General features: G+C 39.6%; 3 protein-coding genes across 10 annotated transcripts in view; 2 read left to right on the forward strand and 1 right to left on the reverse strand.

Moving 5' to 3' along the window:
• KCTD9 (potassium channel tetramerization domain containing 9) overlaps positions 1 to 14,836 on the forward strand; it is a 61,068-nt gene extending 46,232 nt beyond the window's left edge. For both annotated transcript variants that reach the window (XM_019941312.3, XM_019941313.3), the window contains 3 exons: positions 10,101 to 10,206; positions 10,954 to 11,087; positions 12,900 to 14,836. In XM_019941312.3, coding sequence (XP_019796871.1) covers positions 10,101 to 10,206; positions 10,954 to 11,087; positions 12,900 to 13,016 — 357 coding nt within the window. In that variant the 3' untranslated portion in view covers positions 13,017 to 14,836. The remainder of the gene's footprint in view (positions 1 to 10,100; positions 10,207 to 10,953; positions 11,088 to 12,899) is intronic.
• The window catches only part of DOCK5 (dedicator of cytokinesis 5), a 240,180-nt gene continuing 216,552 nt past the window's right edge, over positions 1,643 to 25,270 (reverse strand). The window contains exons 52-60 of one of the 7 annotated variants that reach the window (XR_012332389.1): positions 25,063 to 25,257; positions 24,593 to 24,712; positions 24,121 to 24,244; positions 20,238 to 20,374; positions 19,921 to 20,138; positions 17,799 to 17,983; positions 16,434 to 16,494; positions 14,887 to 14,923; positions 1,643 to 13,110 (exon numbers count right to left, since the gene is read on the reverse strand). The gene's annotated coding sequence lies outside the window, so the exon portion shown is untranslated. Of the gene's footprint in view, positions 13,111 to 14,886; positions 14,924 to 16,433; positions 16,495 to 17,798; positions 17,984 to 19,920; positions 20,375 to 22,156; positions 23,628 to 24,120; positions 24,245 to 24,355; positions 24,713 to 25,062; positions 25,258 to 25,270 lie in introns of those variants that run through there. The other 6 variants (XR_012332391.1, XR_012332388.1, XR_004526896.2 and 3 more) reach the window with 6 other exon arrangements.
• GNRH1 (gonadotropin releasing hormone 1) lies at positions 20,008 to 24,716 on the forward strand. The gene is made up of 3 exons (XM_019941310.2): positions 20,008 to 20,199; positions 21,856 to 21,951; positions 24,666 to 24,716. Exons 1-3 carry the CDS (start codon positions 20,035 to 20,037, stop codon positions 24,714 to 24,716), a joined length of 312 nt encoding a protein of 103 aa, XP_019796869.2. The 5' UTR covers positions 20,008 to 20,034.

Here is a 25,270-nt window from a genome sequence, read left to right on the forward strand (position 1 = left end):
AGATAAGGTGACCATATGTGCGTGGGTTTATCTCTGGGCTTTCTATCCTGTTCCATTGATCTTTCTGTTTTTGTGCCAGTACCATGCTGTCTTGATTACTGTAGCTTTGTAGTATAGTCTGAAGTCAGAGAGCCTGATTCCTCCACCTCCGTTTTTCGTTCTCAAGATTGCTTTGACTATTCGGGGTCTTTTGTGTTTCCATTACAAATTGTGAAATTTATTGTTCTAGTTTCGTGAAAAATGCCAGTGGTAGTTTGATAGGGATTGCACTGAATCTGTAGATTGCTTTGGGTAGTAGAGTCATTTTCACAATGTTGATTCTTCCAATCCAAGAACGTGGTATATCTCTCCATCTATTTGTATCATCTTTAATTTCTTTCATCAGTGTCTTATAATTTTCTGCATACAGGTCTTTTGTCTCCCTAAGTAGGTTTATTCCTAGATGTTTTATTCTTTTTGTTGCAGTGGTAAATGGGAGTGTTTTCTTGATTTCACTTTCAGATTTTTCATCATTAGTGTATAGGAAGGCCAGAGATTTCTGTGCATTAATTTTGTATCCTGCTACTTTACCAAATTCATTGATTAGCTCTAGGAGTTTTCTGGTAGCATCTTTAGGATTCTCTACGTATAGTATCGCGTCATCTGCAAACAGTGACAGCTTTACTTCTTTTCCGATTTGGATTCCTTTTCTTCTCTGATTGCTGTAGCTAAAACTTCCAAAATTATTTTGAATAATAGTGGTGAGAGTGGGCCACCTAGTCTTGTTCCTGATCTTAGTGGAAATGCTTTCAGTTTTTCACCATTGAGGACGATGTTGGCTGTGGGTTTGTCATATATGGCCATTATTATGTTGAGGAAAGTTCCTTCTATGCCTACTTTCTGCAGGGTTTTTATCAAAATGGTTGTTGAATTTTGTCAAAAGCTTTCTCTGCATCTATTGAGATGATCATATGGTTTTTCTCCTTCAATTTGTTAATATGGTTTATCACATTGATTGATTTGCATATGTTGAAGCATGCTTCCATTCCTGGATTAAACCCCATTTGATCATGGTGTATGATCCTTTTAACGTGTTGTTGGATTCTGTTTGCTAGTATTTTGTTGAGGATTTTTGCATCTATGTTCATCTGTGATATTGGCCTGTAGTTTTCTTTCTTTGTGACATCCTTGTCTAGTTTTGGTATCAAGGTGATGGTGGCTTCGTAGAATGAGTTTGGGAGTGTTCCTCCCTCTGCTATATTTTGGAAGAGTTTGAGAAGGATAGGTGTTAGCTCTTCTCTAAATGTTTGATTGAATTCGCCTGTGAAGCCATCTGGTCCTGGGCTTTTGTTTGTTGGAAGTTTTTTAATCACAGTTTCAATTTCAGTGCTTGTGATTGGTCTGTTCATATTTTCCTTTTCTTCCTGATTCAGTCTTGGCAGGTTGTGCATGTATGAGAATTTGTCCATTTCCTCCAGGTTGTCCATTTTATTGGCATAGTGTTGCTGGTAGTAATCTCTCATGATCTTTTGTATTTCTGCAGTGTCAGTTGTTACTTCTGATTTTTCATTTCTAATTCTGCTGATTTGAGTCTTCTCCCTTTTTTTCTTGATGAGTCTGGCTAGTGGTTTATCGATTTTGTTTATCTTCTCAAAGACCCAGCTTTTAGTTTTATTGATCTTTGCTATTGTTTCCTTCATTTCTTTTTCATTTATTTCTGATCTGATCTTTATGATTTCTTTCCTTCTGCTAACTTTGGGGGTTTTTTGTTCTTCTTTCTCTAATTGCTTTAGGTGCAAGTTTAAGTTGTTTATTCAAGATGTTTCCTGTTTCTTAAGGTAGTATTGTATTGCTATAAACTTCCCCCTTAGAACTGCTTTTGCTGCATCCCATAGGTTTTGGGTTGTTGTGTCTCCATTGTCATTTGTTTCTAGGTATGTTTTTATTTCCTCTTTGATTTCTTCAGTGATCACTTTGTTATTAAGTAGTGTATTGTTTAGCCTCCATGTGTTTGTATTTTTTACAGACCTTTTCCTGTAATTGAGATCTAGTCTCATAGCGTTTTGGTTGGAAAAGATAGTTGATACAATTTCAATTTTCTTAAATTTACCAAGGCTTGATTTGTGACCTAGGATATGATCTGTCCTGGAGAATGTTCCATGAGCACTTGAGAAAAATGTGTATTCTGTTGTTTTTAGATGGAATGTCCTATAAATATCATTTAAGTCCATCTTGTTTAATGTATCATTTAAAGCTTGTGTTTCCTTATTTATTTTCATTTAGGATGATCTGTGCATTGGTTAAAGTGGGGTGTTAAAGCCCCCTACTATGTATGTGTTACTGTCGATTTCTGCTTTTATGGCTGTTAGTATTTGCCTTATGTATTGAGGTGCTCTTATGTTGGGTGTATAAATATTTTAGTTCTTCTTGCTTCTGCTGCCTGCCCTCTGGTGGATGAGGCTATCTAAGAAGCTTGTGCAAGTTTCCTGATGGGAGGGACTGGTGGTGGATAGAGCTGGCTGTTTGTTGCTCTGGTGGGCAGAACTCAGTAAAACTTTAATCCACTTGTCTGCTGATGGTGGGGCTGGGTTCCCTCCCTGTTGGTTGTTTGGCCTGAGGCACCCAACACTGGAGCCTCAGGCCAAACAACAACAGGGCTCTTTGGTGGGGCTAATGGCAGCCTCTGGGAGGGCTCACGCCAAGGAATACTTCCCAGAACTTCTGCTTCCAGTGTCCTTGTCCTCACAGTGAGACAGAGCCAACCCCCGCCTCTGCAGGAGACCCCCCAACACTAGCAAGTCGTTCTGTTTCAGTCTCTATGGGGTCACTGCTCCTTCCCCTGGGTCCCAATGCACACACTACTTTGTGTGTGCCTTCCAAGAGTGGAGTCTCTGTTTACCCCAGTCCTGTCAACATCCTGCAATCAAATCCCACTAGTCTTCAAAGTCTGATTTTCTAGGAATTCCTCCTCCCGCTGCCGGACCCCAGGTTCGGAAGCGTGACGTGGGGCTCAGAACCTTCACTCCAGTGGGTGGACTTCTGTTGTATAAGAGTTCTCCAGTTTGTGGGTCACCCACCCAGCAGTTATGGGATTTGATTTTATTGTGATTGTGCCCCTCCTGCCATCTCATTGTGGCTTTTCCTTTGTCTTTGGATGTGGCATATCTTTTTTGGTGAGTTCCAGTGTCTTCCTGTCGATGATTATTCAGCAGTTACTTGTGATTCCAGTGTTCTTGCAAGAGGTAGTGAGAGCATGTCCTTCTACTCCAACATCTTGAACCAATCTGGATGTTGAATTTTATGAAAAGCTTTTTCTGCATCTATTGAGATGATAATATGGTTTTTAGTCTTCAGTTTTTTACTGGGATGTATCACACTGATTGGTTTGCAGATATTGAAAAATCCTTGCATCCCTGGGATAAATCCCACTTGATTATCATGTATGATCCTTTTAATGTTTTGTTGGCTTCCGGGTTGCTACTATTTTGTTGAGGATTTTTGCCTGATAATCTCCTGTAATTTTCTTTTTTTGTGGTATCTTTGTCTGATTATGGTATCAGGGTGATGGTGGCCTTGTAGAGTGAGTTTGGAAGTGCTTCTTCCTGTGCAATTTTTTGGAATAGTTTCAGAAGTGTAGGTGTTAACTATTCTCTAAATGTTTGAGAGCATTCACCTGTGGAGTCTTGTGGTCCTGGACTTTTGTTTGTTGGGAGTTTTTTTAATCACAGATTCAATTTCAGTACTTGTAGTTGGTCTGTTCATATTTTCTATTTCTTCCTGGTTCAGTTTTGTGAGATTGTACCTTTCTAAGAATTTGTTCTAGGTTGCCCATTTTATTGGCATATAGTTGCTTGTAGTAATCTCTAATGCTCCTTTGTATTTCTGCAGTGTCAGTTGTTACTTCTTCTTTTTCAGTTCTAATTTTATTGATTTGGGCCCTTCCCTTTAGTTTTATCTTCTCAGAGAACCAGCTTTTAGTTTCACTGATCTTTGCTATTGTTTTCTTAGTCTCAGTTTCATTTATTTCTGCTCTGATCTTTATGACTTCTTTCTTTCTATTAACTTTGGATTTTGTTCTTCTTCCTCTTGTTGCTTTAGGTGTAAGTTTAGATTGTTTATTTGAGATTTTTCTTGTTTCCTGAGGTAAGCTTTTATCAGTATAAACTTCCCTCTTAGAATTGCTTTTGCTGCATCCCGTAGGTTTTGGATCATTGTGTTTTCATCTTCATTTGTCTCTAGGTATTTTTTGTTTTGTTTGTTTATTTGTTTTTTAATATATATATTTATTTAACTGGCTATGTTAAGTCTCAGTTGCAGCATGCGGGATCTTTTGTTGCAGTGCATTGGCTCTTCGTTGCAGCACGTGGGCTTCTCTCTAGATGTGGCGCACAGGCTCCAGAGTGCGCAGTCTCAGTAGTTGGGACTCACGGGCTTAGCTCCTCCATGGCATGTGGGATCTTAGTTCCCCGACCAGGGATTGAACCCACGTCCCCTGCATTGGAAGGCAGATTCTTAACCACTGGACCACCAGGGAAGTCCCATCTGGGTATTTTTTGGTTTCCTCTTTGATTTCTATAATGATCCGTTGGTTGTTTAGTAGCATATTGTTTAGCCTCCACATTTTTGTGTTTTTTGCAGTTTTTTTCTTGTAGTTGATTTCTAATCTCATAGTGTTGTGGTTGGAAAAGGTGCTTGATACAATTTCAGTTTTCTTAAATTTACCAAGACTTGCTTTGTGGCCCACCATGTGATCAATCCTGGAGAATGTTCCATGTGCACTTGAAAAGAATGTGTATTCTGCTGCTTTCGGATGGAATGCTCTATAAATTTCGAGTCCATCTGGTCTGATGTTTCATTTAAGGCCTGTGTTTCCATATTGATTTTCTGTCTGGATTTTCTGTCCATTGATGTAAGTGGGGTACTAAAGTCCCCAACTATTATTGTGTTACTCTCAATTTCTTCTTTTATGTCTGTTAACATCTGCCTTATATGTTGAAGAGCTTCTGTACTTGGTGCATACATATTTACAATTGTTATATCTTCTTGGATTAATCCCTTGTTCATTATGTAGTGTCCTTTGTTTCTTGTAACAGTCTTCTATTTTAAAGTCAATTTTGTCTGATATGAGTGTTGCTACTCCAGCCTTCTTTTGATTTCTATTTGCATGGAATACCTTTTTCCATCACCTCACTTTCAGTCTGTATTTGTCTGTAGCTCTGAAGTTGGTCTCTTGTAGACAGCATATACATGGGTCCTGTTTTTACATGCAGTCAGTCTATGTCTTTTGGTTGGAGCATTTAATCCATTTATATTTAAGGTAATTATCCATGTGTATGTTCTTATTACCATTTTGTTAATTGTTTTGGATTTGTTTTTGTAGGTCTTCTTTCTGTTTCCTCTTTTGTTCTCTTGTGATTTGATGACTGTCTTTAGTGTTGTGTTTGGGTTCCTTTTTCTTTTTTGTGTATATATTACAGATTTTTTTGTTTGTAGTTACCATGATGTTTTAATATACCAGTCTGTATGTATACATTATTGTTTTAAGTTGCTGATCTCTTAATTTCAAATGCATTTTAAATATCCTGCATTTGTACTCTCCTTCTCTCACAATTACTGGTTTTGGTATCATATTTGTGTGTGGATGATTTCCTACGTTTATAGTTGCCTTTACCAGTGAACTTTCCCATTTTATAATTTTCTTGTTTCTAGCTGTGACCTTTTCTTTTCCACTTGGAGAAGTTCCTTTAGCATTTGTTGTAAAACTGGTTTGGTGGTGCTGAATTCTGTTAATTTTTGCTTGTCTGTAAAGCTTTTGATTTCTCCGTCGAATCTGAACAAGAGCCTTGCTGGGTAGAGTGTTCTTGGCTGGAGGTTTTTCCCTTTCATCACTTTAAATATATCGATATATCGTGCTACTACTTTCTGGCCTGCAGAGTTTCTGCTGAGAAATCAGCTGATAGTCTTCAGGGGATTTCCTTGTATGTTATTTGTTGCTTTTCCCTTGCTGCTTTTAATATTTTCTCTGTCTTTAATTTTATCAATTTGATTATTATGTGTCTAAGTGTGTTCCTCCTTGGGTTAACCCTGCATGGCACTCTCTGTGCTTCCTGGACTTTGGTGACTATTTCCTTTCCCACGTCAGGGACATTTTTAGCTATTATCTCTTCAAATATTTTCTCAGGTTCTTTCTCTCCCTAGTCTCCTTCTGGGACCCCTTTAATGTGAATGTTGGTATGTTTGACATTTGTCCCAGAGGGCTCTTAAACTCTCATTTCCTTTCATTATTTTTTCTTTATTCTGTTCCACGGCAGTGGTTTTCACCACTCTGTCTTCCAGCTCACTGCTTTGTTCTTCTGCCTCATTTATTCTGCTACTGATTGCTTCTAGTGTATTTTTCATTTGCTATTGTATTCTTCAACTCTGTTTGTTATTCTTTATATTTTCTAACTCTTTGCTAAAAACCTTCTTGCAACTTCTCGCTCTGTGCATCCATTTTTTCCCCGAGTTCTTGGATCATCTGCACAATCATTACTCTTAACTCTTTCTCAGGTAGATGGCCTATCTCCACTGCACTTATTTGTTCTGCTTCTGGGGTTTTATCTTGTTCCTTCTTCCAGAACTTATTCCTTTGCCATCTCATTTTGTTTAAGTTACTGTTTTATTTTTATGTATGCAGTGGCTTATGTTTCTTGACCTTGGAGAAGTGGCCCTCAGTAGGGGTTGTCCTATGTGTCCCAGCAGCACACTCCTTTCTCATCACCCAAGGGCCAGCCTGGTCCTAGGGTACTTTCTGACCTATGTTTGCATACTCAGTGCTGCAGGATCATAGTTTTCTTGCTCCTAGTGTCTGCCCCCTGCTGTGTGAGGCTTTGTCTAGAAGCTTGTGCAGGCTACCAAGCGGAAAGGGCTGGTGCCTGCCCACTGGTGGGTGGAGCTGGCTCTTGGCCCTCTGGTAGGCAGGGCTGTGTCTGGGGGCATGTCTAGAGGTGTCTGTAGGCTCAGGAAGTCTTTAGGCAGCCTGTCTGCTGATAGGTGGCGCTGTGTTTCCATGCTGTTAGTTGGTTGGCCTGAGGCATCCCAGCACTGGAGCCTACAGGCTGTTGGTTGGGGCCAGGTCTTGGTGCCAGGGACCCAAAATGTCTGCCTCCAGCCAGAGTTCACGTAGATCCCTGCTATGTCCACCACCAGCTTTTATGACCCCAGAGAGAGCCACAGCTGTCGCCCCCCACACCACCTCCCCAGGAGACCCTCCAAGACCAGCAGCTAGGTCTGGCCCAGGCTCTTATGGAATCATTGCTTTTGCCCTGGGTCCCAGTGCATGCAAGATCTTGTGTGTGCTCTTCAAGAGTGGAGTCTCTGTTTCCCCCAGTCCTGTGGAGCTCCTCAGGAAGCTGGCCTTCAAAGCCAAATGCTCAGGGGGCTCCTCTTCCTGGTGCCAGACCTTTAAGCTGGAGAGCCTGGCGTGGGACTTAGAGCTGTCACTCCTGTGGGAGAACTTCTGTGATATAACTGTTCTCCAGTTTGTGCATCACCCACCTGGTTGGTATGGGATTTGATTATATTGTGAGTGCACCACTCCTGCCATCTCATAGTTTCTTCCTTATGTCTTTGGATTTAGAGTATCTTTTTTGGGGTAGGTTTCAGTCTTTTTTATCACTGGTTGTTCAGCAGTTGTGATTTTGGTGTGCTCATGAGAGGAGGTGAGCTCAAGGTCCTTTTACTGGTCTCTCAATGGCCTATGTAATTTTATCTGATACATACTGAAGTGCTATAGAATTGCAAATTTAATTATTGATAAAAAATGGCTCATGTTGAGGAGTTGTTGCCCAGAGTGTGTGGGCCGTGAAAGTCAAAACTAATCGCTAATTGTCTTTGGCACTTGAAGATGACTGCTGATGAATGGCCGTACATATTGCAGTGTCCACAAAATATGACGTGTTCTAAGCACAAGATGCACCTAATGGTTCCACCCCTCTTGTTGAACTTCTCTCCTAATTTATCCCTCCCTCATGGGCTGTGAAACCTTTCCATAGGAACCCTCCAATTCTGCTGTCGACCAAGATGACCTCAGCTGTTATCACAGTTACGTGGTCCATGTCTGACCTGCACCCTCTGTTCTGTCAGCATCCTTTAGAGTGTTTCCTCCATGTGCTCCAACTGCCATTATTGACTTTAGTCTGCTTTGTAAAAGCTGGTATAATAATCCAGCTGTTATGAATCCATTGCACATTCCCAGTGCAAGACTAATAGTATGGTAAGAGCTGGAAGGGACCTTGATGGTCGAGTGTGACCCCATGTTACAGACTAAGAAACTGAAACCTGGAGACTTGCCCAAGCCCCAAAGCCTAGTTTGCCAACAGTGTTAGAACTAGACTCTAAGCCGTGTATTTTCTTTTCCTTATGTCTTTTTTAAATGACTTTTTCCTTTGGAAAATGTCAAACATAAACAAAAATGAGCTAGTATAATGAATCCCCCTTATATCTCCATTCCTCAGCTTCAGCAATATCAGTGTTTAAACAATCGTGTATTGTCTGTACCTCTCCAAAGATTATTTTACAGCAACTCATAATTTCACTTGTATTTATTTTATTTATCTTTTAAAGATAAGGGTCATTTTTAAAAACAGTCTTAGTATCATTATCATACTTTAAATAAACAGTAATAACCTAACTGCTTTCATCAAAACCCATTGCCCCTTGATATAGTAAATAGCCCAGTTCTTACAGTTGCAATGCTGGTTTACTTAGGAGCTGAATTCTGAGGTCTCAGTGTTGGTGACCTGCTTTACCATTAGATAAATAGTGGGTGAAATGCTTTCTATGGTTGAAGACAGAAAACTTAACTTGAATTTCTTATATATTTGTTTCTTTTTGAGATTCCACAGCATAGCCTTGAGTATAGAGCAGTACTTATATAATTACCTTGGAAACTTTTCATAATACTTACAATCTGTTTTACCTGGGAGTATAACATAGGGAACCAGAGACATTTATTTTCAAGTTGTCGGCTTCCTGTCCTGTTATATTTTCAAGCACATAAAATCCAGTCGTCTTTGAGTTATGTTGGTCCTTCCAGGTCTTCATCGTCCTACCTGTCAGTCTGAGCTTCTGTACTACCTGGTATTAAAGCGCAGGCACAGATGGAAATGCACATGTGTTCGTCAGTTATCTGTGATTTGAAATGGCCTATAGCTTATCTCCCTTTCACTAGAATTGACTGTAGGGTGAATGAAATTACACTTACGAAACAAGGATTTTTCTTGTTAGGTATAGCTATCACATAACTTGATCAGCCTTTGGATTTTAGAGTTCTTCACTGATCTAATTTATAATAACTACAGTTATCATTTATGTAGTGCCTTACAGTTTTTAAAACACCTTTACAGATAGCTTCCTGCCTGATAGTAGTTGTTAGAGTTCAGATCTGATGGCATTGAATCCTCTGAGACAAACTAGCATAATTTACAATTCTAACATATATTTTCTGGCTTTTTCCTCTTTATATCTTGTACTGTGGCTTGGGTACTCAGGATTGACAATGTGGTATAGCAACAACATTGCTGGTTGGTACAGAAAGACCCTACAAACAACTTGGTGGTGTTTGTAGCTAGATGATGCCTTTCATTACTGGCCTTAGCAGTCTGGCCTTTGAAAAGAAGGTAGTGGTAGCATTATTGAGCATCAAGAATTTCATTGATTGATTCCTACAATAATAAGGAAGGAGAAAATCCATACCCCTAACAAGTTTCTTCACCCAGACATTTCAACTGTCACATTGTCATGGCCTGGGCTGTTTATAAAAACAGAAATAGGGATGTCATGGTCCAGACTCCTCAGCTTCTTTATCTAAACTCTTAAGTTTCATGTAAAGCAGGAATGCTGTTGTTTATTTGCCTTTTGTTTTTTTTAAAACAACTATTTTTTTAAAGCATTTCTCAGTTTTTATTGGGTTCAATTGGAAAAGTCTTTATTGTAAACAGAAACTAATTGATTGTAAGTGTATCAAACTGAGATTTTTTTTTTCCCTCCTTTTTTTTTCTTTTACTGTTTGAGCTAATTTTTTCTATTCCAAACAAAATTCTGAACCTTAATACGTGGACATTTCTCTTTTCCTTTGCCAGTGTGCAAATCTCCAGGGAGTCAAGATGCTCTGTTCTAATGCAGAAGGAGCATCCCTGAAACTGTGCAATTTTGAAGATCCTTCTGGTCTTAAAGCCAATTTAGAAGGTGAGATTCTACCTATAATTACCTTCTCTAAGGTAAAAACACACTGTTAAGTAAGTAAAAAGCCCTGCAAAACAATTGTTACTGCTAAAACATGACAACCATAGGGATGTAGATTTCTTCTGTCTTATACTTAGAGAATTTGCAAAGGGATTAAGCCATTGCTTGGTCTCAGTCCTGGTGACCAACATGCTGAACTCGGGAAATGTGGCCTCCAATGTTTAAGGAGGCTTCAGTTGGAGAATTAAGTATCAACATCTTAAACTTTCAAACAGAACAGCATAGCCTTACACGGACCAAAATTAAGAAATTCAGTTTGCATATAGCCAGGCAGTTTTTTGTCATTTTTGGATATAATATTTTGTTTATGAATTCCTTATTGCTTTGTTGTATCCATGAACTGGTCAATTCATTTATTTGTATATTTAGAAGACACAGTACTTATCTTCACTGCCATGAACTTTCCAGGGCATATTTAAAAGTGCTAATTATCATAAGACCGAATTTAATTCCTCCATCAAAAATACAGACTAAAACATGAATGCTTAATTCATAGTGTAAGCAAACATATTGTTAACAAAGAACTCTTTATATATGTATGTTGGTTGAGAGACAGATTTATAATTCAGTCATTTACAAAGGATCCAGAGGTCATCATTCACCTCTATTATAAGTCACCTTGCATCTTTTGAAGATAGATGACTATAAATATTTTCAAGTTCAACTGTGCCTAAAATGTATTCCCTTTAGGTGCTAATCTGAAAGGTGTGGATATGGAAGGAAGTCAAATGACAGGAATTAACCTGAGAGTTGCTACCTTAAAAAATGCAAAGTTGAAGAACTGTAACCTCAGAGGAGCGACTCTGGCAGGAACTGATTTGGAGGTGAGTCAGCAAGTTGAAAGAGTTTTTATTAATCTAGAATTACTGAGTAGCTCCTGCAAAATGTATTGAGATCATAAACAAAGTAGTTGGCTGGTCAAAACTGCCAGGTAACATGCCAGCCCAGCTGAAGGGATGCTTTCCTTTCAATTGCTTGTTTAAACAAATTTGAATTCCAGAGTAGGATCCGGTTACCTAAGTTACAGATGCCAGGTTCAGATTTGAAGACTCAATCTGGCATTCAGTCTGAGCTGATTTCATTTCTCCTCTTTTCCTTGGGTCTCCCTCAAGTAGATACATTTGATAGATGCTTTTTTAATCCAGTTGATTGTGGTTTCCTTAAATTTTAATTCCAAACAGAATTTAATTGGGCCAGATTATTTCTTGAACTACTTGAGAAATTGAAATGACATCTGTGTTTGAAATCAGGTTCAGGGAAGCCTGTTCTAAATCGGCATCATATTTTTTGAATCTCAACCTGAGATTTTCATTCTGTCCAGTCACCTTTCTCGTCAGTATTGTCTTGTATGTATCATCTTGATTGGCAGATTTAGCGTGCAGACTCCAGAGCTGTTAATAGGTCTGTATCATCGCTCTCTGGTAGCTCTTTCTGCGACAGTGGGCATGTTCTGTGACCCTGCTGTCAGTCCAGTAACCACCAGCCACCTATGGCTCCTGAGCTTTTACAATGTGGCCAGTGCCACTGAGAGATGGATTTTTTTAATTGAATTTAATTTTTATTCATTTAAACATAAGCTGCCACACGTGGCTGGGACTATCGTACTGAACAGTACAGCCCGATACAAGAAAACCTGGCATAGACTGGATTGTAGAGACTAGCGCGTCAACGTTTAGCTTGCTGTTCATTTTTTAAAATGTTTTCGCCTTGTTCTCTTGGTAGGTCTTAGCAGCGTAGTAGCAGGCCCCATTAACCTTAAAGGCAAAAAGAACCAGCCTAAGACTGAAGGTATAAACCTATTATAAGCACCATTATTTAGTTTTTTATTATGTGTTACTGTCACCTATGATGATGATTGTTTTTCCTTGGTTTGAGTTAGCATGTAGTCAATGCGGTTAAACAGCAGAAAGCTTCTCTTTATCCAGCTGATTGCAAAGACTAATCAGGTTGACTGTTGGGGCAGCTGCTGACAGGTTATGTGCAGTCACCCTTCTCTCTAACCATTGTCCCCACCATCCCCAGGGATGTAGGACTTATCCAAAATCCCTGTCTCATCTGTCACTCCCTGATCTCAAGGGAAATTTGAAAGCAGTTCCCACTTATGGTGGTGGTTACACTGCTGTATACATTTATTAAAACTCATTGAACTGTACAAATAATTTGGGGGTTAAAAAGAGGTAATTCCTTGCTCTAAGAGTGTTAGGGTTGAAGGAGAATCTATTATGCAATTTAATGAAGTGAAATCCCTTTCTCTCAGATTTTTTTTTACACAGTCTCCCCCACCCCCTCACTCCCATGCCTTGCATTATTATTGTTCATGGATTGTTTAGATACTTTTTACTCCATTGGAGTCCATTCTGGATTTTAAATGCCTAAAACACAGAAGGGACATGCTTCATCATTAACTTTTGTTTATACCTATTGACAGTGGTCAGCCTGAGCATCAACTAGAGAGAGTAAATACAGAGAGAAGAAAATATGACTTTCTTCTAAAATTTCTGGAAGTTCTCCAGAAATAACTGAGTTTTATTGTACAGGAACATTTTCCTAATATGCCCCAGGAATCACTTTGAGAGGGAACAGATAAGGCCTTAAGTCTGTCTGTTACTTCCAAGAATATTGTTTTTGTCCTACAGAACTGCGACCTGTCTGGGTGTGACCTTCAAGAAGCCAACCTGAGGGGTTCCAACGTGAAGGGCGCCATCTTTGAAGAGATGCTGACACCACTCCATATGTCACAAAGCGTCAGATGAGAATCCTGGGGATGGAGGAAGATGCCGAAGACGAGAAATGCTCTCCGTATCACTTTTCTTTCTCCACCCACTCAGCTGTCTGGAAGAAATAACACTGGAAGGGAATTAAAAAAAAAACAAGGAGAGGATTATGCTTGTTCTCAGAGGTGCATAAGGGGAAAAAGTGACTTTTTTTCCACATTCTGATTTTAACAGAGAAGCACTCATTTAGTAGATGTAGGGAAGCTAGATTAGATTGCTGCCTTTTGAGTGGAGTTAGGGGGATTTGCCTGGCTTTGTGACCAGGAATAGTATCTATTATATTTGCTTTTCAATAGGCATGATGTGGAAATACCATCTTGGTTTGAAATGCATTTGAAGATTTTAATTTATGAAAAGCACAACATATGCAATTATATTTATTGAATCTTTAGATGCAGTATGGATATTTAAATTGTTAAACTTTATGACAATTTTGAAAAGGTTGTTCAGGTTTATAAATATCAGTAGCTTTAGTGATGCCTCCCCTACTTTAAATACCTGTCACACCGTGTGAATATGGTGAGATCAGACTCCCCAAGGCTTTCAGGTTCATTTTTTTTTCTTTAAGAACAAAACATTAGCTAAATTAAAGAAATCCTCTGTTACTGATTGAGACAGAGTGGAAGGCAAGAGATATTGTTGTCCATCATTGTCAGCTTAAGTAACAGTGGAACTTTCCAAATGGAGGAAGGATTTACTTACAGCTACAACTTTTGAGTGAGCATTCCTTAGGATTTCATTCTTAGCAAGTTCCACTCAACGCCAGACCAGGCAATTTTATCTATTTACACTGCTAGCCTGGTTTCCTCCTGTAGAGTCAAAACAAGCATAGGAAAATAGTTCTGAACCAAAAAAACCAAGGTGCATAATTAACGTTCATTTAATTCAAATGCTAAATAGTTTAAACAGGGCCAGCTCGGAAATAAATAGGTATTAAATCCCAATCCACTGCGATCAGCTATAAAATACGAATGAATATGGTAAATTCATCTTTTAGAAGTCAACATAATATAATTGCAGCTCAAAACCCTACAACGGGGAATGAGGACTTTTAAACTGACAGTTTGACTATAGCTATCAACAAACTTAAATGAAAATAAAGGCATTTGACTGGTCCAAGATGTAATACCAATAAGTCAGCACCTGTGGTTCTTATATTTCTGGTTTCTTTTGTTTTAATAAATTTTAGCCTGGCTTTTTTGAGTCATTATCTCTGCAGCAGCAGGGGCAGGGCCTGTACTTCCTTACCAGTAACCGGTGTCCTATGTCTACCCCAAGAGCAGGGATGTTAAGCTGTGTCCATATGGGTTCTGAATTCTGCAGACTCATCGGTTTGAGGCAAGGAATCATTAAAAACCACTTTGTCTCCTTTGGGAGAATGACATGTCTTCAATATTTACGTAGCTTATTCTTCTATATAAACATATGCAAAGCTTTCCTTAACAGTAAAGGGTATATATGCATAGTGGGAGGAGGTCAGACCTTTACAGGTGAAGGAAAGCAACTTCAGAAATGAATTATTTTCTTTGCTTTATTATTTTTACCAAGACAGAGAAGTATTGTATTGAGAGATATCTATTTTCGTAATCAATATGTGCCTAAATTATATTTAAATCATTTCACTCTGTACTATATTTTCAATAATTATAGAATGTGTTGTTCATCCACTTAAGGGTACATCTGTAGACATAACCTAAGACTGCAGAAGAATCTGAAAGATCCAAACACAGTATGCTTAGAAAATGCAGGTTTTGGATCTAATGTATACTGCATTAATAAACGACGTAAAATGTTGAAAAGGAGTTTCTTGTCTTGCTTTTGAAAATCAGAACTTTCCAAATTTACTTACATTTCTTCAATATGTGTTGAAGACCAGCCCCAAGGGTCTGGGTGGAAAAGGAAGGAAGTGCCGTTAAAGTTATTTCTTTAAGCATGGTTATTTTATGACCCTCCTCTTAAAATCCACCATTCTAACAGCACAAAGACATTTCATTAATGCTTAACGAAAGAAAATACTGTCTTCCAATAATTCAATTTTTGTGTTACTCTTTAGCTGATGAACATTATTACCAGCTAGCTTTTATTAGGATGGTTACGTATTGATACATTGCCCCTAAAATGTTCTAGCCTGACGACCAGAAGAAAGAAGTTTAAGAAGGAAGGGAAGTTTCAAAATAGTAAAACTTCCATTGACCCGAGCAATGAAACATGACTGTACACATAGGTTAAAAACACAATTGGAGGAGGAGGGGTGGGGAAGGGCTAGAAAAGGGTTTAAACCTAAATTAGCTAATTATCTACACTGAGAAAATTCAGAACTCATGTAACTGTTTAGAGCAATACATATGCTGTAATATAGTCTAGCCTTTTAACTATAATTTCAAAGCCATTTTAGTAGGAAATATTGTAAATTCATTTTCTTATGAAGTTTACCATCATAAATCAAGACTTGGGGTGTTTTCTCCAACTGTTCATTTCATGAATTGGAAGTAAATCTACCGCAAGTCAACCTTAAATCATCTTTGATATATGAAAAGCCCTAGAATTTTTTTAAATCTCCAAGGAAGTATTATCATCTTTAAAATGTACAACTCTAAAAGCAGTTACATTACTTTTGGTATAAAGTAGCTTATGCAAGGATTAAATTCTCCAAAACCCTTTCACAACTTTAGATATGTCAGCAGGAGTTCATGAGTCCTTCCTGCTGAGATTTTACATTAGGACAAAGAAGGTTTCCATCTGTCATTCAGCAAGATTACTAAACCATTATTGTTACATTTTAATAATTCTGAGGGTTTGTTTTTTTAATGCTAAAAATGGGGCCATTTTCCCTCTAAAGCCATACTTGAAAATTTGGGAAATTTCTAAATTTAGGGGAAAAGTATAACTATAAAATCCAAATATTTAAACCCAATTAACTAAATTCAGCTTCCTGGTAAATCGATCTATCCTTGGAACTGTGAAAAGGATCAAAATTTGTCACCAAACCTCCACATTCCATTAATTGCATATTTATTTGATATCCTATTTGGTGCCCTTGAGATCTAGGACAATGCTAAGGCAGGCTTCAAGGGCATGAAGCATACTGGATGAATTCACAGACCATGTGGCTGTGTTCATGTAAAAATTTCAAAGCATTCTTCAAAGATTTAATACCAACTAATAGAAATAAGCTACCAGAAATGCAGGGATGCTTAACCAGAGATAAGTGATTAACATGACAATAAGGGTCAGACGTCTCAACTCCGCTTTCATTACTCCTAACCAAAGACCACATCTGCTTAAGCAACACTGTTAGAAGCATATCTCTTTCAGCAAACATGAAATCAATTGGACAATTTAAACAAATATCGTTCAAACATAATGGACTCTTGTTGAAAACTAGCCTCTCATTACCTTTACAGTGAGATAAGATTGCACTCCTCCGTGTCAGAATGGCGCTTATATTATTCAGTGTCTAAATGAGATAAAATAATTTAAATGAGATAAAGTCAATCACTTACGTTCTACTTTTTAATGCCCCCTCTATTGGCAATTATACTTTAAAGTTTATCCTCTTCAGAGGATCTGACAACCTCCACAGAGGTGGCTGGGCAAAGCAGGAGTGTATTTGGGTGGAACGATATTGCTCTTTATGCCAAGATCCTTGCAGATGTAATTATTTCACAGGACACTGGGCAACAACTGACTGGTTTAGCATCCTACTCGAGGAGAAATGCCAATCCCGGCTCTAAAATGAACACATATTCAGTTACTTTTAAACATTTTTCCGCTCAGCAAATGTAACAGGCCTTCCATCCAACTGTACATGAAGGTTTAATTCTGTGTCGGATAAAACATATCTTTGGACAGCGTCTGTGCAATTGTGCTGGAAGATGTTTACTAAGACCTTGAAAATAGTAGGGGAAGAGAATTTAATGGTTTAAATCAAACTGGTTTAAAGCCACCCTAGACTTTCTATGGAGTGGGATCTGACGGCAAAGACTTAAATTTTCTGTAATTTAAGAAACAAGTATTAAAAATTAAAAGTCCACTTCCTTTGGGAAAAAAAAACCAACACATATCTTTGATGCAGAAGTAGAGGAAACATTAGGTCTAATCTGGCTAAAAGGTCCTTACCTTTTATTCATTCATTCACACATTCATTCCAATCTATACTTATTGAATGCTGATTAAATGCTGGGGATTTTTAAATTATTAATTTATTTATTTGGCTGCGCCGGGTCTTAGCTGCGGCCCACGGGATCTTCCTTGCCACATGCGGGATCTAGTTCCCTCACCAGGGATCGAACCCAGCATGGAGTCTTAACCACTGGACCACAAGGGAAGTCCCTAAATGCTGGGATTTATTAACAGATGTTTAAATAAGATGGGATCCTTGACCATCATGAGTTACAGCCCAGGGGTAAATTAGGAAAGACAATCATGGATTCAAATAAATGTAATAAAGAGTAGTGGATCTCTCTCTTTTTTAAATGCTTGTACTGTGTAAATAAAACGTCCGAGGGCTCACTACTGGGGTGAAACATATCTCTGTAAAATTTGGATCATGATGTCCACTTTGCAGGACTGTAATAATGAAGCAGGTTAGTCTCATTCACATGCCAGATTATTTCTCATCTTTGTACTCCCATGACCTTTAGCACAGGGATTTGCATCTTTTAACTCAGTAAGTATCTACTGAAATGAGTTGACATGGGCCTAAATCTACTCTAGATGGTTTTGCATTTAGCGGATGCTAACTACAATGTTTCTCCTTACCTTTCTGATGCTGTATAAGGCTTTCAAGAAAGAAGATGTGGTATATATATACGATGGAGTATTAGCCATAAAAAAGAATGAAATAATGCCATTTGCAGCAACATGGATGGACCTAGAGATGATCATACTAAGTGAAGTAAGCCAGGGAAAGACAAACATCATATGATACTGCTTATATGTGGAATCTAAAAAAAAAAAAAAAAGATACAAATGAGCTTATTTACAAAACAGAAATAGAATCACAGACATGGAAAACAAATTTACAGTTACAAAAGGGAAAAGGGAGGGGAGGGATAAATTAGGAGTCTGAGATTAGCAGATACACACTACTATATATAAAATAGATAAACAAGGTCCTACTGTACAGCACAGGGAACTATACTCAATATCTTGTAATAGCCTATAAGGGAAAAGACCTGAAAAATAAGTTACACATATGTGTGTGTGTGTGTGAGAGAGAATCACTTTGCTGTACACCTGAAACTAACAGAACATTGTAACTCAACTGTACTTCAATTTTAAAATCTAAATAAATTAAATAAATAAAAAATAAGTCAAGGAGGAAACCTGGAGGGTAGCAGACTGGGGAATTTTCAAACTCACGCCATCTACTTTGGAGATCCTATATGGGCTTGGAATAGTACCAATAATCACTTATTGCCTATAAATTGCTCCTTTTAACACACGAGGAATCTAAGAGCTGAGACCAGATCCCAGGCATCCTGACTCAACCTCTACAATTATTGCATGGCCGCCTCCGTGAAAGTTTTTATGTGTGCATTTAACATGACATTCTAAGACAGCTATTTTCCTTGAAGTCTTGATATGTCTGTCAGTTTCCTCAAGGGGATCCTACCTAGCTAGATTTTAATTGCTTTGAATTGTGGCCTCAGCTATAGTAGTCTTAGCTGAGGTTTTAATGGCCAAGATTTAAGTAAATTTAACAGATACACCAGTGGGTGTTCCAATTACATACAGCATTAAGGGCTTTATGTGAGGCTTAAAAAATATTTACTATTAAAAATAAAATAAAAGTCCACGTGCTGTGCAATTAACCAGCAGGGAAGATTTCAGCGTCCTGGAAAAGTTTCATATAAAAAGGAAGCTAGAAAAATGAAAAGTCAGATTCAACACACTCCAAAGGAAGCTTGGGATTTGGGGGGACTCTGCTCTGAGACAGGTAAAATGCTTTGTATTTCTAGCACTGTTTGTAGACTGCATGCTATTGTCTGTCTATAGGGCACTTTATAAGAGCTAGGGTTGGGGTTTCCCTGGTGGCGCAGTGGTTGAGAGTCCGCCTGCCGATGCAGGGGACACGGGTTCGTGCCCCAGTCCGGGAGGATCCCACATGCTGCGGAGCAGCTGGGCCCGTGAGCCATGGCAGCTGAGCCTGCGCATCCGGAGCCTGTGCTCCGCAATGGGAGAGGCCACGGCAGTGAGAGGCCCGTGTACCCAAAAAAAAAAAAAAAAAAAAAAAGAGCTAAGGCCACCTGGTGTCTAAAGAAACCTTGGCCTTCCTGATCCTTGTCACCTCCAGCCACAGAGATCCAGACTTTGGGGAATCGAAGCAGCTCATCAACCAATATTTGATTTTGTCTTTGGCCCCTTCCCCACCAGTGAAAATTCCTTTGTGAGAATTCCACATGTAATTCAATAATTCAAGGCTGCCTTGGCCACGGAGGCAGCTGGTGTGGAACCCCGTGCTTTCAAAAGCGTGGACTCCTCTCTCACACTCACAGATGGTCCAGCCAGCGGCAATGTGTGGAAGACTAGAGGACAGATGCTCGGCAAAATGTAATTAGCACCATAGGGTAGCCATTTAATGTCAAGCAACTTATATTAGCCAGAGACTCCTAGTAGGAGCCCCTTTTCAGAGCAGATGGCCCGATTCTCTTTATCTCAGGACTGAAAACCAACCACGGGGCGGGACTGGGGAATATGAAGACAAAAAGTGAATTTGATAAAGGAGGAATCCTGAGGTTTGGATAACCAAATAAATAATACACATTAAAATAGTTTAGTTCTAAAAAAAAAAAGGTTTAGTTCTAAAAAGCACTCAACATGTGAGTTTAAAGGAGTGATGTTGTCCCCAGTGGGTAGGAAACTCAAGGCAAGCAAGTACCTGCATGTGAAAACCACAGATGACTCCCACTTCCGTCTTCTGCCGGGTTAGTGACACCAGTGTTAGGCTTTTCACCAAAGGAGTCTTGGCTCAACGCAGTCTGGGTCTATTTTTATGGTCACATTGATGTTCCTTAGAATGGAGCCGAGTCCAAAACTTCTAGCTGGACTTATTCTGCTGACTCTCTGTGTGGTGGGCTGCTCCAGCCAGCACTGGTCCTATGGGTTGCGCCCCGGAGGAAAGAGAAATGCTGAAAACGTACTTGATTCTTTCCAAGAGGTAAGTTTCTCTCAGCTTCAAAATGAGACATGGCTTGCGTGATGCAACTGAACGATGCCAACATCCTGCATGCGTCCAACAGTGCTACCGGTTCTTGGCTCCAACCTAGGTATTCCGGGGGTGATAAGGCACTTCCAAAGTCAAGTCCCATTCCTGCTTTCAATTCAGACAGGGACTAATGGGACAAAGAGCAGGAATAATCCTCAGACCAATAAGCAAGCGCAAAGGGGTGTGTCGTACTCTGAGGATATAGATTTGCCAAAGGAATTAGAAACAAGTGGACGGAGCCAAGGTCTCTAGCACAAGATGATTCTTTGGGATTTGGAAAGAAAATCTTAGAATTCTGCCTATTTTTTTTTTTTGTAATTTCATGTTTTAAAAATATCTGTGATATTAGGTCAGCAGTACATTTTTATAGCATAAATAAGTATCCTTATCAAGGGTGCATGCTCTACAATTTTTTTTTTTTTAAAGATTTAATTTTATTTATTTTTGGCTGCGTTGGGTCTTCGTTGCTGCGTGCGGGCTTTCTCTAGTGGCATCGAGTGGTCGTTGCGGTGCGTGGGCTTCCCGTTGTGGTGGCTTTTCTTGTTGAGGAGCACTTGCTCTAGGTGCGTGGGCTTCAGTAGTTGTGGCGCATGGGCTCAGTAGTTGTGGCGCACGGGCTTAGTTGCTCCACGACATGTGGAATCTTCCCGGACCAGGGCTCGAACCCGTGTCCCCTGCATTGGCAGGTGGATTCTCAACCACTGCGCCACCAGGGAAGTCCCTCCAATTTCTTTTTAATGATATGGGCACTCAAGCAAAGAAATTGGAGGTCCCTAGAGGAGAGGAGTTAGCAAGCTCAAGAAGACAAAATACATTCTGGACAATATGCTGGATTTGATTCCATAGAAATTAGTTTTCAGTGCTAGTACCAGAACTGACACAGGTACTTGGGTTTTTTTATCTATAAAATGTGACTTCTTGGGGCCATGTGAGGATCACATGAGCGAAGCCATATATCTTGGCTGCTTAATCCAAAAAGATATTAGTGGATAAATGAAAGACAGTTGTTATTGTTTTTTAAGTTAATGGGAAACGAACCAGGCCCTAAAGGATGAATGATTCAGGGCTGGACACTCAATATAGAGCTGAGAATGGGAAACATAGCTAGAGAAACTTAAAACCATTTAGTTTTCACTGAAAAGAAATATCTCATTTTGGAGAAATAATAAAGATAATTTAGTACGAAACAAAGAAGCCCAGAATCTGACATTCCCTCTCCACAGACTATATGTGAAGCAACTCTCTTCTAACTAGCACATATTTAGTAAAAACTTGAAAATGAGATCAACCTTCGTCATAACTATAAGCTCTTGCATTTTTTTGTATACCATCCTGTGACGAGGCTTGAAGGGCTTCATTCTCATCAACTGTAGGGAGACAAATAGCCTCTCTCCTTATTATGGCCCATTTCCTCCAGAACTGCACACTGATCTGTAGAAGTGTCTGACAGCATTTCTATGATCTTTTAAGTCTCCATCCCAAGTCTCAGCATTCTCAGTCCCACAACCCCCTTGACTTCACTTCCCACACACAGCTTTTGGTGGAAATGGAAAATACCATTTCACGTCTGTATCTCCATCTCCAAGAATCACATTCTTGTTTTTGCAGATAGCCAAAGAGGTTGATCAACCAGCAGGACCTCAGCGCTTTGAGTGCACCGTACACCAGCGCCGTTCTCCACTCAGGGACCTGAGAGGAGCTCTGGTGAGTTACAGGGTTAATAACATGGATGGGCCCTGGGCACCACCACTTTGGTCATCCACTTAGGACAACCATCTCTAGCTACTGCAGGGCTTACCTTCCTGACTGCCTGAATTCCTCCTGTATTGGGCCCTTGCCATTCCATAACACCCCTTTTCAGTGGTTAGACAGTAATAATGATTGGAACACTTTTTCTTTTTTTCTTAAATTGAAATCTCTTTGGGACCTTTATCTATTAATCTCAGCTCTAGCCTATGGGATGACTGACAAAACAAGTTTCTTCCCACTGCTACATGTCAGTTCTTCAAGTATGTTCATCAAACTCTCTAGACTATTCTTCTCTAGACTAATCCACACCTCTCCACTGGATTCTTCAACAGTTCTTGGTATAACACGGTTCTCCCTGGGAAATGTAGAAATCAAAAATGGTGCTCTAATTAATTTTCTTTCTCTTTGGAATAAAAACTCCCAAACTAGTAAATTTATAATTCAGAGCCACAGATTTGACTTCCAGTTTTCTGACTGGACAATACTAATTTTCCAAATTCCCACCCAAGATGGAACTCTACTAAACCAACGTAGGTTTTTGATTTAAAAAAATGTATAAAGAGAACTGAATATAGAAATTGAAACCTGAATTCAATTCTGATGTTCTCTGAGCTCCATGGTCCACTTATTTACAGCAGTTAGAAGGCATCACAGTTAATTTTCAGCTATGCCCAGGAGCAGAAAAAGCCTGAATACGTCATATATAAAGATGAGCAATTGTTTTTATTTTCTCCATTGACTTCAATTTCTACACCCATAGGACAGAGAAAAAGTGGACAGACATACTTATTTCCTTTCTTTTTCTAATCCTGTTTACCTCATGATAAAACTAATAGCAAGGAATGAAATTATCCAAACATGACATTAGAAAAACAGAATTGAGGCAAAGACTGGATTCATAACAGATGGATGGGGACTTCCCTGGTGGTCCAGTGGTAAAGAATCTGACTTCCAATGCAGGGGACGTGGGTTCAATCCCTGGTTGGGGAACTAAGATCCCACATGCCTCAGGGCAACTAAGCCCGCGTGTCACAACTATTGAGCTCGCTCGCCTCAACTAGAGCCCGTGGGCTGCAAACTACAGAGCCCACGTGCTCTGGAGCCTGCGCGTCACAACTAGAGAGAGAAAACCCGCACACCACAACTAGAAGTCCACGCGCTGCAACAGAGATCCCATATGCCGCAACTAAGACCCGACTCAGCCATTAAAAAAAAAAACACAGACAAAAGGATCAGACCTTTTTTCACCTCTGTCCTCACATCCTACCTTTAAACTATTAATGTAGATATTATGCTTATTAAACGACTTATAAAGACATGATCTAGCTCTCTAGCATTTTCTAGTGTGCAAAAACAAATGGATCTATTCTTTCTATATCGATATTTCAGAAATTAAAATGTTCAAACATAATGAAACTCAGCTCAGAAAAGCAACATTGATATATTTGCTACTCACATATTTTTCAGGAAAGTCTGATCGAAGAGGAAACTGGGCAGAAGATGTAAATCCACTGGACCAGAAAAATTGACAACACAAGTGTAATTCTGACTTTGAAATCTGTGACCCATTCAATATCTGTAAATTGTGTGAATTTCAGAAATTCTTATGCCAGGTTGCACATGATGAAGTACTGTGTTGGGAATAAAGTGGCATAAATATGAAGTCTTTCTCTAACTCAGAACTCTGGTCGGGGTGGGACAATGTAAGCCCCCAAAGGGGGTCCCCCAAGTGTGTCGACAGGGGGCAGAGGACAGGAGAGATAACACAAAGGGACCGTTATTGTTGACTAAAGGAATCTCATGGCTCACTTCCACCACCACCAACCTGCACCCTGAACCCACAGGACAATTGGTCCCTGGCCAATACTGAGTCAATCCGGTTTTCTATGGGGTGGTAGCTTTCTCTTTGACCATACCCTACAGAAGCAAGATAGGGCCATGGCCAAAGCTTCCCCCCCAGATTGTCTCTAATCTCTTTGAAAGTCAACCGGAACCTGAGACAGGCCTTGGGGAAAGGAGGCCTCGTCCAATGCTCCTTCCGGCTCCACGTGGTTCCTCCAAGGTCATCAGAGCGAGCGGTGCACACTGAGGTTTGGACCAAGGCCTAAAAATAATAGCATTCACCTGTCTGAGGTTTTTGGTATTTCTCTTAAGAAACACATGGATTGTAGTCAGCTGAAGACAGGATTCAGGCGTTCCTGTTTCCTCTGGTCGAACAGCATGGCCACCACTCACTCTCCAGCATGGGCTAGATAGATGCATAAATATTTTCATTAACGCTTGTATCGGCCTTGGAAAGTAGATATTGTCTTCCCTTTAAAAGGAGGAAACCAGAGCTCCGAGAGCTTACGAGACCCACCTGGTTCTGCTGGGTTCCAAGGTCAAGTGCTCCTGTATTGCACTATGATGACAGCCAATGAGCTTGGACTTGGAAGCCCAGTTATTTGGTTACTGGGGCTCATGTGTCAACTTAGTTTTCCCGGTGACCATTTCTCCATGAGGTCCCAGACACTATGACACCAGCTTTCTCATTTATTCTCATAATTCCCCAGTGGCTATGAGGCCATTTGAAAAACCCAAATCTCAGATAACTTGCCTGATGTCACAGCAACAAATTGTGCCTCTATTTGCACGGCAAAGGTCTAAGCCTTTTTTCCTCTTTCAATCAGAAAGATGGAGCCTCCTTCCACCTCTTCAAAAAAGGGCAGGACTTGTGCTAAGGAATTGGAACAGAGGTCAGAAACATTCCACAGGAGAGAAAACCCTTACTTTTTAAAGCATATACTTACTACCATACAACAGATTTCCCAAGTATCTCCTACTGAGGAATCTCTAAAACTGAATCAAAGAACTACCTCAATTTCATTTTAATAAAATTAAGCAGTGATGTGGTTTACAATCTACCTTATGTTTCTTTATGGAACAAAAGGCAAACCTGCATTATTTCATTAATCAATACTTACAAGGCAGAATAAGGGGCTTAAAGTCGCCACTCAGGAACTATTTCTGTTTTTATAAAAACAATCTTTGCGTTAGTTAACACATTACAAGAGGAAGGCCACACACCCATTTATCTAATACATCCTGTTGGGAACATCAGCTTTCCTTCACCAGAGCGTGTCTTTGGGACAATTTCTTCGGAGGTAGCTGTGGGCCTCTCTGACTGGGATGTAAAGATGATACTCATTCAGCTCCCCGATGCTGAGGTTAGAGGCTTGGGATGAACATGTTGAGTATTTGATTCTCAAATGGCTCAAGTGACTAAGGGGAAGGA

The sequence above is a fragment of the Tursiops truncatus genome, chromosome 6 (genome assembly GCF_011762595.2).
Source record: "Tursiops truncatus isolate mTurTru1 chromosome 6, mTurTru1.mat.Y, whole genome shotgun sequence".
Classification (NCBI taxonomy): Eukaryota; Metazoa; Chordata; class Mammalia; order Artiodactyla; family Delphinidae; genus Tursiops; species Tursiops truncatus.

Excerpts from the sequence above, each read along its gene's own strand:
- GNRH1 (XM_019941310.2), top strand. The coding sequence starts at position 20,035 with ATGGTCACATTGATGTTCCTTAGAATGGAGCCGAGTCCAAAACTTCTA. Across the intron at positions 20,200-21,855 it reads TACTTGATTCTTTCCAAGAG|ATAGCCAAAGAGGTTGATCA; the intron begins GTAAGTTTCTCT and ends TTGTTTTTGCAG. Across the intron at positions 21,952-24,665 it reads GGGACCTGAGAGGAGCTCTG|AAAGATGGAGCCTCCTTCCA; the intron begins GTGAGTTACAGG and ends TCTTTCAATCAG.